Source organism: Aegilops tauschii, chromosome 2 (assembly GCF_002575655.3).
Source record: "Aegilops tauschii subsp. strangulata cultivar AL8/78 chromosome 2, Aet v6.0, whole genome shotgun sequence".
NCBI lineage: Eukaryota > Viridiplantae > Streptophyta > Magnoliopsida > Poales > Poaceae > Aegilops > Aegilops tauschii.
In genome coordinates, this window is record NC_053036.3 from 259,560,140 (window position 1) to 259,574,642 (window position 14,503).

Genomic DNA, 14,503 nt, shown 5'->3' on the forward strand with positions numbered 1-14,503 from the left:
ACAACCCCATAGTATTCTGCTGAAAACAGCGTTAGTCCAGGTTAGTTTCATTCAAATCATACCAAAACCATATAAAATTGTTATAAACATGGCATAAATACTTCATAAGTTATAGATAAGTTGGAGACGTATCAGGACCTAATGTATATTAAGTTTATAGTGGAAAAGATAGCGAAAATACACCTTGGTACATGGGTGCACATGTACCCGAATTGCAAGAAAAAAATAAAAATAGTAAAAATGATCAAATATTTGTGAAACTTTTTCGGAACAAGCATTGTCTAGTGTATTACTCATGTGTAAAGTTTTGCAACAAAATGACTTCTGTGGTATTCTGAACGAATAAAAACAAAACTGATACTAAATTAAGCTTGATGTTCACACATTTTGTAGTTGCGGTTTTGTCTTTTTTTTACAATATCACAGAAGTCATTTTGTCCCCTTTAAACGTTAGTGCTATGCTATACTATATTTGTCGCAATAAAGTTTCACATGTTTTTGACATTTTTACTCTCTTCTTTTAGTCGGGTGCATATAGACTCGGGTTCAAAAATCCGCACCACAAAGATAGGTAATATGAACCTATTAATATTAACTTATTTACAAATCGTATCCAACTAGTAATATTTTGGAGCATCACATTTTATTGATAGATTAGGATTTTAGTCTTCACATGGGCAACGCTCAAATATATGGCGGCACTTCTTCTTTGAATCAGTCTTCCTAGCTCCGATCCTTCTTATTTTTAACCATCAAAACAGATTAGACGAACCATCGAAATAGAATCTTGCCGGCAAGATTAGGCTTTCTTGTTATTTGTATGCGACAACAAGATTTGATGCCAGGTTCTTTTGATCGATTTAAAGGTGCAACAGCCACTCCAAAGGCTTCAAGGTGTTGGTCAGTGGTGGAGACGGGCCTAGAGCAGTTGGGGCTAGAGCCCTAGGCGTAATACCAATATCCTTTGTAATTTCTTTTGAGTCACTTATTTTGAGACGGAGGGAGTACAACATATAAAGCCACTAGAGTGTAAACTAGCTTAGCCCTAGGCGTGATCTCATGCTAGCTTCGCCAGTGGTGTTGGTCCTTAGATACACATGCATAAAAACTTCTTGGCTGTCATCAACAGGTCAGCCCGGCTCTGATATGGGGACGACAACAACGCCTAGGCGGCTCATTTTGCCAATGACAATGGTCAATGGTCCAAGAACCTCGATATAATTTTTATTATGTTTTGAATACTTTGTATTTCTCGTGAACTTTTATACTCTCTTCAATCCATATTAATTGTTGTACTAAATCAGCTACAATTAATAACATGGATCGAATAGAGTAGTAAATTTGAGTCCTTTTCGAAGAAAAGAAAAACCTCAACACCGAGTTAATAACACTATGGGTAAAATCACACATATGAAGACAAAATATGTCTACAAGCTAATAAATAAATGGTTGCATGACACCACAAATATGTTACTCTCATAGTAACATAGACTAGTAACATATGCATGTTATTAGTCTAAGTAACTCCCATATGGGTAGTCTGAATCTAAGCACTCACAGCCAAACCAAGCTTGCAGAACAGCCTGCACCTTAGGAAACAATATATCCAAGAAAAAAATGGGAATTTATCTCCACTCTTTCTGAATTGTCAACAATACATGCAACATAAGTTTGCATCTTCGAAACAAGTCTACCATCACATGCATATCGGTGATCAAACCAAACATAGCCGTTGTGCCTTCCTTGTGGGTATCAAACCAAGCAGACACCTTCAAATCTACAAGGTTTTCAACAGTTCACCGGGGTCGATTTCATGGAAGAGAGGAAACATAAGGGGAAGACCAGAGTCGGAGACCATGAAGTGAAACCAAAACTTTCCACTGTGTTCCCTTTTCAGCTCTGCCATAGCCTGTGTCAGATTCTGGCATACACCGAGTGTTCGACCCTACCCCCTAACACTTTGCAAGCTCCATCGCAGTCCGCGTCACGCCTCCCCTGCATCTCAAATCTAAATCCAATTCCTGCCAAAGCAAAGACTAGGCAAGTCCTCTGTGTCTGGGTTCTAAGGTTCATGGGGACATTGCTACTGCAGAGAGGGACAGTGGGCAACACAGGCTGCTGCTTGTTGTCCTGAGAGCTGAGATGTACATCTTCCACAAACATGCTTTTCAGGGGTTCTAAGGTCTAATCAGCAGCACACTAGCTACAAAGGTGAGCTGTACAAAACAAACAATGAGTCACCATAGAGTACCAGTAACCAATAACTGGAACATCATGAGCCCTCAGCTGAAAACACCAGTATGTCAGCCACCATATTATCAAACATCTAGTGACTTATTCAGTAGTGAGCAAGTCAGCAACTACCAGAAACACAACTCATAGTCTGGCTACAAGAATTCAAAATATGCATTTCATGGTCGAGTTGAGCCAGCAGAAAGCGAGCCATCTCTTAAATGCACTAGGCACAGTTGCAGTTGCTTTTGGACCATTTCAGCAACCATTTGCAGCCTTCCTCGGCTTGTCTCTCCACCTGCTGGCGATCCATTCACCATCTTCACTGCTTTAACAACACTCTGCTTACACCTCTCCCAATCCTCGTGTTGCAACCAGCAAGATCTACCACCATGGCTGCCATCCATTGCAAGGTATGCGATATGACTAGTATCCCCAAAGGTGTACCTTAATCTCAGAGAAACACAAAATGGTAACCAAGCAGCTCCACCAGATGTCCTCACATGTGGTGTAAGATTATGGTCAAGCACAAAAGTTAGGGTAAAATCTACTGAATTGTTGGCTCTGTCATGCTGAATATTACTCTTGGATAATAAAGAAGGTTCAGTATAATCATCTGAAACTGATCTTGGATGCTTTTCCAAACAAAGTTCAGCCCGTGCCCGCTCTGCAGCAGCGATGTCCCCATGAGCCTCGGACAAGCTTTTATTCCATGTAATTAGTTTTACAAATTCTTGTATAACTGAAATGGGCAGAGTAAGCAACATGATAAAAGAAGCAATCCTAGAAGCATCATAAGGTTCACAGACAACACATCTGCTAAAGTAATCGCATATCTCATGTATCTCAGATGGTGTTAGCTCTCCCTGAGCACTGCTCTGAGGAGCTTGCTGTTGCTGTTGCTGGTGGTGAAACCGCTTCACATTAAGAACTTGAAGGTGCAGTTGAACTCGCTGAACACTAACTGCAAAGACATAACCACTGCAGGAAAAACGAGTCAGAAAAAACATTCAGATACAATATTCCTTCAGGAATCTACATCGATGTTGGTGCATATTGACTGATGTGATAATAAACTGATATAAAATAGATTACGATGAATGTGATTTTGACCCTTGGTATATCCCAGCACTTAATCCTACCATTTTCATCTACAATCTAACATGTAGTAAAAGATTATGTACTTGTATCGTTGCTCTTAGCGAGCAACCGTCCAGACTAGATAAGATCATAAGGTTGCTATTTCATCTTTTGGGTTCATTGTTTGAGATAACATTGCACTGATTATTCAATTACATACTATTGTTAGGGATAACATCTCAAAGGACATAAAAAAATTTGTTAGCAAAAATTGTTAGGCACGTCTCTATTCAAGGATGCGCACAGATATTGCTTTGTGACCATGAGGTCAGGGGTTCGAGTCCTGAAAACACCCTCTTGCAGAAACATAGGGAAAGGCTGCGTACAAAATACCCAAAGTGGTCGGACCCTTCCCCGGACCCTACACAAGCGGAGCTACGTGCACCAGGCTGCCCTCTTTTCTTAGCATCTGGTATATAGTGATAAGAACAAGTTTTCCCTGCATCCTGTTAACCAGATCAAATTTGTTGGGGGGCGAACTGCCTAATTTATAGGAAAAGCAGAATTGTTTCTGTTCAGAAGAATGGATCAATTCTCCCTCCAAAGTTTATCGCCCAAATCTATGGTCTCATCTTTCACCTAAAAACCCTTACTTCAACCCTTGGCATCCATCCCTTCTTTTGTACTCACTCTGTCCTTGGTACAATTTTGTACTAAAGTTAGTACAGAGTTGAGACACTTATTTTGGGACGGAGGGAGTACAATATATATGAACAAGAAAAACTAAACATTAAAAATAGGACAACATTAATGTAAAGAATGATAAGAAAAATTTGCACAACTCTGGGAACTTTCCATGTGCAATTGTGTTCTAATAACACGCATCTAGTCATCCAATTGCATCATATTAGGCCATTAACATATCAGAAAAGCAGGGGATATTTTGGTTTTCTGTAAAGTATAAAAGTTGGGGATATCTTGGCTTTCTTGTACTCCCTCCGTTCCTAAATATAAGTCTTTCTAGAGATTCCAAAAGGGACTACATACGGAGCAAAATGAGTGAATCTACACTCTAAAATATGTCTATATACATCCGTATGTAGTTCCTATTGTAATCTCTAGAAAGACTTATATTTAGTAACGGAGGGAGTAGATACCATGCTAATATATGAATAAATTGCATCTTACCCCACAAAGAAGCGCAACGCTGGCTGTTCTTGATCCAAATTCAGAAGTGCACCTTCATTATCTTTCAAAACTGACCCCAATATATCTTTCAGAATATCACGCAATTGCGCAAACAACCATAGAACTCCAAGGTACTTGAGAATGCCTCGCAACACCTTCTTAAGAGCAGCATGAGGGACCCAGCCACCACCATAGCCACCATCATCTCCAAGCCCGATAAAAGCTGTGTTCAATTCTCCTTTCATATGCACAGGAAGGTTAGTGTCAGGAGAAAGGTGTGCAGGAGCTCCGTCTCCTGAAGGTAGCGTGGCATTGCCTGCTCTACTCACACTAGCTGCTATCTGACAACCAACACCTGAAGTTAGCTTAATTTCCCCAGGAGTACCACCACTCAAGCGATTCATAGTAGTATCTACCTGTTGACTTCCAGATGAAGTATTGGCACTAGTATGTCTAGCATTCAGAAAGCTCGGCTCAAGAGTATTTAGACCCTGAGCAACATGTTCCATTATGAATGGTCGAAATTGTGGACAAGGTAAAGATCCACCAATTGAAGGCCCACCTTTTGGAGGGGTTGCTGGCTGCAGCCAGACCTGATCCCCAGCAAAGCAGCGCATGTCAACAGAGAACTTATTGCGATATATAATGCGTATCCAGTATGGCCCACGGAGCACAACAGAAACATCAAAAGGCATCAAAGAACTAGGAACTAGTCCATGACCAGTCCAGCCTACAGCAGAGAGCATAGAGGAAGTCTGAGCATCATGACTGTTTATATGCACAGTAGTTGATGATGAACCATTTGCCAAAAGAACATTGTTTTGCTTTTGTGCAGAACCGCAAACAGCAGGGACAGCAGGCATCTTTGCAGGACGAATTGCACCACCAAGGGAAAGTAAAGGACCTGCTGTCAGTCTGATACAATCCAAAAATGATGCTACCTCATTGCAATTCACAAAATCCTCCAAAAACTGCATTATGGAAACGTGATTAAACAAAAGATTGACAATATCTCGTGCAAATTTCATATAGAAGTATGCCAAGTCTTGTTCAGAGTTTAGAATGCCTAAGTAGAAAATTCAAAAGTCTGGCGCAACACAGATTGGCAGAACTTTTTGCACTTTCTCGGTAAAAAAAGAATCATGCAAATAATGATATTCTGTGGTCACATTTTGGTCAAATTGAGCTTAAATCGACCAGTGCTGCATTTCAATTTGTTCATGAACCAAATGCTAACCAACTACAGACAAGGAAACCAAATTTAAACCACCAGTGTTTGACAACTTCAAGTTACAAATAAAACATGCCATGGTAACTGCTAGCATTCCAAACATAAAAATATGCACTTTGATCAACAGTTTCCATGTAAGACTAACAAAAGTACTACCTCCGTCTCAAAATATAAGACGTTTTTGCAGTTCAATTTGAACTGCAAAAACGTCTTATATTTTGAGACGCTGCAAAACGTCTCATATTTTGAGACAGAGGTAGTACAAAACAACATCATATCTGAACAAAAACAGTATCTAAACTTTTAAAGAAGTCGAATAGTTCAGTTGGATGCAAGTGACTATAAAGTGGGCAGCCCGGTGCACGTAGCCCCCACTTGCGCAGGGTCGGGGAAAGGTCAAGTGACTATAAAGTGGATTGAGAACAAATGTAGTTTAATCACTGAGATGGCTGCAGTTAAAAAAGGAAAGCATGCACAACTGCACACCGTACTGATACCTATTATACCAACCTCACTGAGATCTTTATCAATATCCAATCTAGTAAATGAGGTGATGCATTTTCAAATATAAAACTTCAGTCAACATGTTACCCCAAACGAAGCATAATCACAAGTCAGCCAAACATGCAGTAATGTAATGCACAGTTGCATATACTGTGATGCAGTACGCTTGTATCTAAAAACCATACCTTTGTGTGTGGCCAAAGATGATCTGGTGAAATACGCATTGTGCAACCAGCCTTACTGGCATCCCACTCGACAACAAAGTGAACCATGGGCATGGCATTGGCACCATAACTGAACCACAAGTTCATCAAACCAACAGCGTTAATCCGGAAATTTTTAGCCATCTGGTCCGATAACCTGTTCCTGAAACCTTTTCTTGCATGTAACTTTGCCTTTGTAGCTAACTGATTCTCAACTAATTTCTCATCTACTTTAATACGAACCAACCTCCGCATTCCACAAGCAAATACACGAGCATTTGAAAGTCGTCGTAATTCTGAGACAAGCCGCTGTATACTATCAGCCTCAACAGAGTTGTAAGTCAAGGTGACCCCATCATAGTCAAAAGAGATGTGTGAATCCATCTCAGAAGTGTTTGCAATGCGAACATGAGAACCCCATTCTGTAGTATTGCTGCCTCCATGAAGTTCCCACAGTGCACCATAATATGGATCGTTGATCCTAACACCCCATGACATGCTTCCAGCTTCACCGAGACGTAAGCATGTGTGTTTCCAAGAACCATCTTGAGCAAAAGGTAGCCGTAACCAAAGATTAGAGGAGGGTGTCCCCAGACCAACTTCTTCTACATATGGAATGTTAAGAGAATTCATCTGGGTAGTCAGTTGAGCATATTTGATACGAAGCGAACAATGCTTTATGACTTGAAGAAGCACAGAAGCATATATATTTTCTGTAATACAACAATTTCCTTCTCTCAGTATAGTTCCATAGGTGAGGGTTGTTCGAGATTGCACGCTGCTTGCATCTTCTGGCAGTTTTCTTCTCTTTCTTGGCCCACCACTGATTATTGATCGCTGTAATGATGGGATGTTCAACAAGAACTCTGAAAGATATCTCTTTCCAGATGGAACTTCAGAGCGTAAAGCGGAGATATTCTCCAAACCTGACAATTTCCAAATAAAAGCATAACATTAAGAAGAAAACCTCTTTATTTTACATAAAAAGCTATTTGAATATCAGAGACTAAAAATTCTAATTTTGGTTAATGTGCACAGTACTATAGTTTGGATTATTTGAGAATCAAGGCAAGGAGATTTATTTCCATCCACAATAACATGATTTCTCGAGATCTAAATGAGCTCTCAAGTCATGACCGAATTAACAAGCTGATAGCTTGGATGGATGATCACCTGCAGGGACCGAAACGGAGGTCTCTGTACTATTTGCAGACTTCGAATTACTCAGCAGATAACTGTCCAAAGTGACACCAGAAGCGACTTTTGCTGTGTCAATGTTAGAATGTAGTAACTCGTCATCCAGTTCAGGTGGGCCAGCTCTACTGCTAACCCCCTGACGGCCAACTTTTTGAGAACTCAAATGAGTTGAGGGCGAACTATAAGACAGCCAATTTTCCTTACTTGGAGAATCTCGCTCATATCCTAATACTGCGTTAACAACAGAAGAAAATGAAGGCTTTAGAGGAAGAGACTCATCAATTTCACTATGCCCGGGAGACCCATCTTCCATGCTTTGTAGCACCTGCAATTTCTCTACATCGAGAAGATTTGCAATGCATTCATCTTCACCTAGTTGCATCTGGCCAATGTCAATTCTGTTAAACCTTACAACTTCTTTAGCGTCAGTGGTTGTATCAATGTTAGACCTGTCTTCTCCGTCAATATGCACCTCAAGCAAATAAAAAACCGGCATGAGGTTGTCATCAAGTTGCATCAGAAGATAATAGGCATTTGTACGCCAAGGAAATCCCATAACCATAAAATCTGAACCATACAGTATGGATTTTGGTATCTTCAGAGTAATCTGACACTCGGAGTAAACCTGGAACAAGCACCAGACAAATAAATTTAGTATATAAGTTTTAAGATAGTACTATATGAACGAAAACAATCAAATATAGAAACGACGTTTCACTATGAGTATACACATAAAAGGCTAATAGTTCTAAAATGTTTGGGGCCCTGACAGATATAAAGCTGAGGCTTTTCCCTGTGGTCCAGTTGGTGCTAGTAATTAAAACTCAAATGCATAGTACAAGGACATATATCACTAGAATAACGTGGATAATACCAAGAAGACATCTTCTCTTCACATGTGACATGTTCCCTTATGCATGGAACTTTGAGCAAAATGGCTCATAAGCGTGAACTTTATAGCTTAATTTAAGTTGGCACATTGCATTTAGACCAGGTATATATTAATCTCAGTTGCAGCTTGCACCAAGTTTCTGAATACTAAAAACTTTGGACAAGTGAGTTCAAACAAATAGTACGGTTCAGTCCAGGCAAGAAATAACCGGACCAACCGAGTAGGTCAGGCCTTGTGTCAGGTGATAAATCCATACCACTTCACTCCACTCTTCCACCTCACTCCTGACTAATGATTTGGTTACGTGATTACAAAATAAAAATACTTTGGTTACAGATATTTGTGTGTGGATTGGCAACTCCTCGGCGTCGATACTTCATTGGCAAAAAGGTCCAACAAGAAAAATAGTATTGGTGAGGCAGCCACGGCCAGACTCCCCAGTGACCAGGCACAACCAGACTCAGCTTGGAGACGGATAAAATGGAATGGCAGTGATTTTCCCTCCTTTCGATGGTGACAGAGAAGGGTTCAAGACGATGTTGTGAGCTCGGGTGCTGCAGAATCAAGACATAAGTGTGATGTCAGTGTAATTGGGCTCCAGATGTCAACACTAAGGATCCTGGACGTACCAAACAGGGAAACCAAGGGTACCAAAGATCAGCCATGTTTGGATGTGGTGTCAGCACACTGCCGAGGTAGATGGTTCTTCAACAGAAAAAAAAAAAAAAAAACTTCTGTTGATATTAGGAAATATGCAACTTGTATTCCCATGAGGCCATAGGCCAGTATATATACATGTACAGGTGCAGGAAATATGCAGAAAACCCCTTAGACAATGGGTAAACAGAAAAGGCTACATGACTATATATACTACTCTAACACCCCCCCTCAAACTCATGGTGGATGAACAACACTGAGTTTGGAGAGATAGAAGCCATATTGTGCTCTTGTCTGGGCCTTCGTAAAGAAATCCGCCAACTGTAAGTCGGAAGGCACATACTGAAGAGCAATAACCTGATCCTGCACACCAGCACGCACATAAAAAGCATCAACACCAATATGCTTGGTGAGCTCATGCTTCACAGGGTCACGCGCAATGCTAATAGCACCTGTACTGTCAGACAATAGCAGAGTAGGTGTAGTGACAGAAACACCAAAATCCTGAAGTAACCACCATAACCAAGTCACCTCTGCCGTCAAAAGAGCCATAGCTCGCAACTCAGCCTCTTTCACTCGAACGGGAAACTGCGGTCTGTTTCTTCGTCTTCCAGGCAATAAGAGAACCACCAAGGAAAACACAATAAGCAGAAAGTGAACGGCAATCCGAGGGATCACTAGCCCACCTAGCATCCGAATAGGCCTGAAGCTGTAATGAACTGGAGGGAGGAAAGAACAAACGGTGAGAGATCGTGCCACGAAGATAGCGGAGAACACGAAGAAGGTGACTGTAGTGAACCGAAGTGGGAGCAGAGACAAACTGACTCAAAATATGGACTGGATAAGAGATATCCGGACGAGCGACAGCTAGATAGACAAGACTCCCAACAAGATGACGATAACGCGTCGGATCAGACAAGGGGTCACCATCAGTATCACGGAGGTGAACATTGAGCTCCATGGGAGTCTCAACAATGCGCTCATCAGTAAGAGTAGCACGAGCAAGAAGATCCTGGATATACTTTTCCTGGGAAATAAAAAAGCCATCAGAGGTAGAAGAGACTTCTATCCCAAGAAAGTACCGAAGAGGGCCAAGATCAGACATAAGAAACTGCTCACTAAGACGGGCCTTCACAAAGGCAATATACTCAGGGTCGTCGCCAGCGATGATCATGTCATCGACATAGAGAAGAAGAAGAGTCCGACCACGAGCGGAAAGGTGGACAAAGAGCGCTGGATCATGAGCACTCGCTGAAAAACCAGCGGCAGTCACTACAGAGGCAAAACGCTCAAACCAGGCGCGAGAGGCTTGCTTAAGGCCATAGAGAGAGCGACGAAGACGGCATACCATGCCATCAGGAACAGAATACCCAGGTGGGGGCTGCATGTAAACTTCCTCACGCAGCTCAACATTAAGAAAGGCATTCTTAACATCAAGCTGAGACACAGACCAGTGACGAACAGAGGCCACGGCAAGAAGTGTGCGAATAGTGGTCATATGGGCCACAGGAGCAAAAGTCTCATCGTAATCACGGCCATGCTCCTGCTGAAAGCCACGAGCCACAAGACGAGCTTTGTAGCGCTCAAGAGATCCATCGGAGCGAGTCTTAACCTTGTAGACCCACTCACAAGTGATTGGGCGAACACCTGGAGGAAGAGAAACAAGGTCCCACGTGCCGGTGCGCTCAAGAGCAGCAAGGTCCTCTGCCATCGCAAACTACCATTCGGGATGAACAACAGCTTGACGATAAGAAGTCGGCTCAAGAACAGCAGCACCAGCACTTGGAAAACCAAGACGATCAACAGGCGGAAGCGGACGAGGATGTAAGCCATAAGTAGGCTGAGAGGAGGAAGATGGCACATCAGAAGCAGATGGCGCATCAGTAGATGCATCCACAACACGTGGACGACGAGTATAAAAGTGAGAGAAGGATGGAAGAATGCCAGGAGGAACCATCAGGGTAGACTCAGGTGAGGGAGAGGGAGATGTCACCGGAGAGGAAGGTGCGGAATCATGTGACAAGCGAGGTGAGGAAACCATCGGAGATGGCGAAGTTGGATGTGCAATGGTCGGAGAAGCAGGGGGAGTACGATGGATGGACAAGGGCTCAACGGGGGTGATAGGTGTGTCAGAAAAAGTGAGGAAAGAGATGTCCTCTACTGCAAAGGTCGATGAAGATGGACGCGGGTAGAAGGGACGGGACTCATCAAAAGTCACATCCCGAGAAATACGCATCCGACGACCGACTGGGAAGACGCGCATAGCGGATGCCACCTCTGATGCATTGCGTCCGTGGTGTCGGACCAAGCCCTGTTGCTGCTGGACTGCTCACCCACGCCCACCTTGCATAGACAATTCCATTTTGAGGAATACTGGCTGCGATTGGAAGGGTTCCATGACGTTGTGACCGTGGCCTGGGGCTCCACATACCACGCCGACCCCTTCCACCGTCTCATGCTCAGGCTCCCGGCGACGACGACGAGTCTTACTAGCTGGATCTCCAGGTCTACAGGCAACATCAAGGCCAAGCTTGCGATCTCCCAGGACCTCATCTCGCGCTTCGACCAAGCCCAGGAATCGCGCAACCTCACGCCCCCGGAAGCCTGGCTTCGCAAGCAGCTCAAGATATCCTACCTGGGGCTCGCGTTGATGGAGCGCACGATCGCCCGGCAACGTTCCCGCATTGCCAATCTCAAAGACGGTGACGCCAGCACGGGCTTTTTCCACCGGCAGTGCTCGTTCCGTTGGCAGAAGAACCGCATCTACAGCCTGTCCGCGGACGGCAGGGTGCTCACTGACCACGCCGACATGGCAGAGGCAGCCTTCACTCATTTTGAGGCCCTGCTCGGCACGGCGACCGTCCGGGAGCACTCCCTGGACCTGTCACAGCTCATTGAGCCGACCGATCTTGCCGACCTCGATGCACCGTTCAGCGCAGAGGAGATTTGGGAGGCTGTCAAGCGCCTCCCCGCACGCAAGACGCCGGGCCCAGACGGGTCCACGGCAGAATTCCTCCGTGCATGCTGGACCATCATCAGGCAGGATTTCCTTGACGTGTTCCGGCAACTCTATGACATGCGAGGAAGGGGATTCTACAAACTGAACCAAGCATTGTTGATGCTGCTCCCGAAGAACGCCGCCGCCCATGGGCTGCGCGACTACCAACCGATCTGCCCCTTGTGGCCAAAATCTTCGCCAAGGTGCTTTCGATCCGCCTCGGTGCCAAGCTGGATCATCTGGTCAGCCGCAACCAAAATGCATTCATCTCGGGAAGAAGCTTGCACGACAACTACGTCCTTGTCAAGCAGTCACTCAAGCTGCTGCACCAACTGAGAGCTCCGAGAGTCATGCTCAAGCTCAACCTCACGCGCGCCTTTGATTCCCTGTCATGGCCATTCCTCTTTGAGGTTTTGCACCGGTATCGATTTGGGAACCGATTCTTGGAGTGGACCGCCATCCTCCTGTCTTCTGCCAGCACGCGCATCCTTCTGAACGGCGAGCCCAGACCCCCCATCTGGCACCGACAAGGGCTCCGGCAGGGCGACTCCATGTCCCCGCAGCTCTTCGTGCTCGCCATCGACACTCTGGGACGGCTTTTGCGACGTGCCCACAGCCTGGGCATCCGGCAGCCCTGCACCCACGGCGACTCATTCCAGCGTTCTCGCTCTACACCGACGACGTCATGGTCTTCTGCCACGCCACGGCGGATGACACCACTGCGATCAGGGAGATTCTCGCCTTGTTCGGCAGTGCCTCCGGCCTGCAGGTGAACTTCGCCAAGAGCTCCGCCACCATCCTGCATGGCGACCAGGCGGCCACGGAGATGATCGCGCACCTCGGCTGCCCGGTGGCGACTCTCCCCATCACCTACCTCGGCATCCCCATGTCTACGCGCCGCCCATCTGCCGCCCAGCTATAGCCCATGGTGGATGCTGTCGCCGCGCGCCTACTGACCTGGAAGGCCGCTGATGACTAAAATCGGGCGCCTGGCGCTGGTCAAATCGGTCCTGAGTGCCATCCCGGTGCACCAATTGCTTGCGTTCGCGCCTCCCAAAAAAACACTCAAGCAGCTCGAGAAGATTGAGCGTGGTTTCCTTTGGGTTGGACGAGCCGCTGCCAATGGGGGACACTGCCACATGAACTGGAACAGAGCCTGCCGCCCCATCGAGCTTGGGGGCCTAGGCGTGCGAGATCTCGAGCGTGCCGGCCTCGCTCTACGGCTACGCTGGTTGTGGTTCTCCAGAACAGACCCGGAGCGAGCGTGGCAAGGGCTCGACCTCCAGTTCTCGCCCACGGAACGGGCCCTGTTCTGGGCATCCACGTCCACAGTCATTGGGAATGGGTAGACCGCGCTACTCTGGGAGGACCGGTGGATCGGCGGCCAATCTGTGCGTGAGCTCATGCCTAACCTATACGGCTGCATCCCCAAGCGATGACGGACGACGAGAACAGTGGCGGACGGGCTCAATGGCAACTCCTGGGCACGCGACATCCAAGGCAACCTCGGCCTCCACGAGATTGGTCAGTATCTGCAGCTCTGGCAGATCATGCAGCGCGCCGAGCTCTCCGCAACTCCGGACAGGTTGATCTAGAGATGGACAGCAAGCGGCAACTACTCCGCGCAGTCCTGCTACATGGCCACCTTCCATGGATCAACGGCCTGCTATTCCTGGAAACTAATCTGGAAATGCTGGGCGCCGCCGAGAGTCAAATTCTTCCACTGGTTGGCCAACCAGGACCGGTGCTGGACTGCAGAGAGGCTGGCTCGTCACGGACTCCAGCACCACCCCCGCTGCCTCCTGTGTAACCAACAGCCGGAAACGGTGCGCCGTCTGCTGCTGGAATGCCCCCTCGCCCGGCAGGCATGGCACGAGACTCTGGCCTGGCTACGCATCCCAGCCCCAGCACCCACTCAGGAACTGTCGCTTATGGACTGGTGGAAACATGCCAAGGATGACACGCCGTCGATCCTACGCAAGGCCCTGAAATCTGTCGCGTTGCTCGTGCCATGGATGGTTTGGAAGCACAGGAACAGCTGCGTCTTCGACAATGCAACGCCGTCCTTCAACACGCTTCTAGATAGTATTAAGGACGAGGCCTGCTCTTGGGCGGCAGCCGGGGCACCTGGCCTCCGACTCGTGCTGCCTCAAACCTAGGACGTGCATTAAAAACTGGATGTAACCCGCACGTCCTCGGATAACTGTAACTGAACTTCCCCCTTTTCAATGGAAAGAAACGCAAAGCTTTTGCGTTTTCTCGAAAAAGAAATGTAACAGTTAACTCAAGAAGCGTTGTAGTAGGGCGCTAACAACCCAATA

The 14,503-nt window shown here is 45.9% G+C and overlaps 1 protein-coding gene across 2 annotated transcripts in view; it reads right to left on the reverse strand.

The window, feature by feature from the left end:
• Positions 1-1,449: 1,449 nt before the first annotated feature.
• LOC109741105 (mediator of RNA polymerase II transcription subunit 14) overlaps positions 1,450-14,503 on the reverse strand; it is a 29,733-nt gene continuing 16,679 nt past the window's right edge. Inside the window, exons 5-9 of one of the 2 annotated variants that reach the window (XM_020300178.4) lie at positions 7,612-8,260; positions 6,421-7,364; positions 4,917-5,471; positions 4,501-4,841; positions 1,450-3,213 (exon numbers count right to left, since the gene is read on the reverse strand). In XM_020300178.4, coding sequence (XP_020155767.1) covers positions 2,412-3,213; positions 4,501-4,841; positions 4,917-5,471; positions 6,421-7,364; positions 7,612-8,260 — 3,291 coding nt within the window. In that variant the 3' untranslated portion in view covers positions 1,450-2,411. Of the gene's footprint in view, positions 3,214-4,500; positions 5,472-6,420; positions 7,365-7,611; positions 8,261-14,503 lie in introns of both variants that reach the window. The other variant, XM_020300177.4, reaches the window with a different exon arrangement.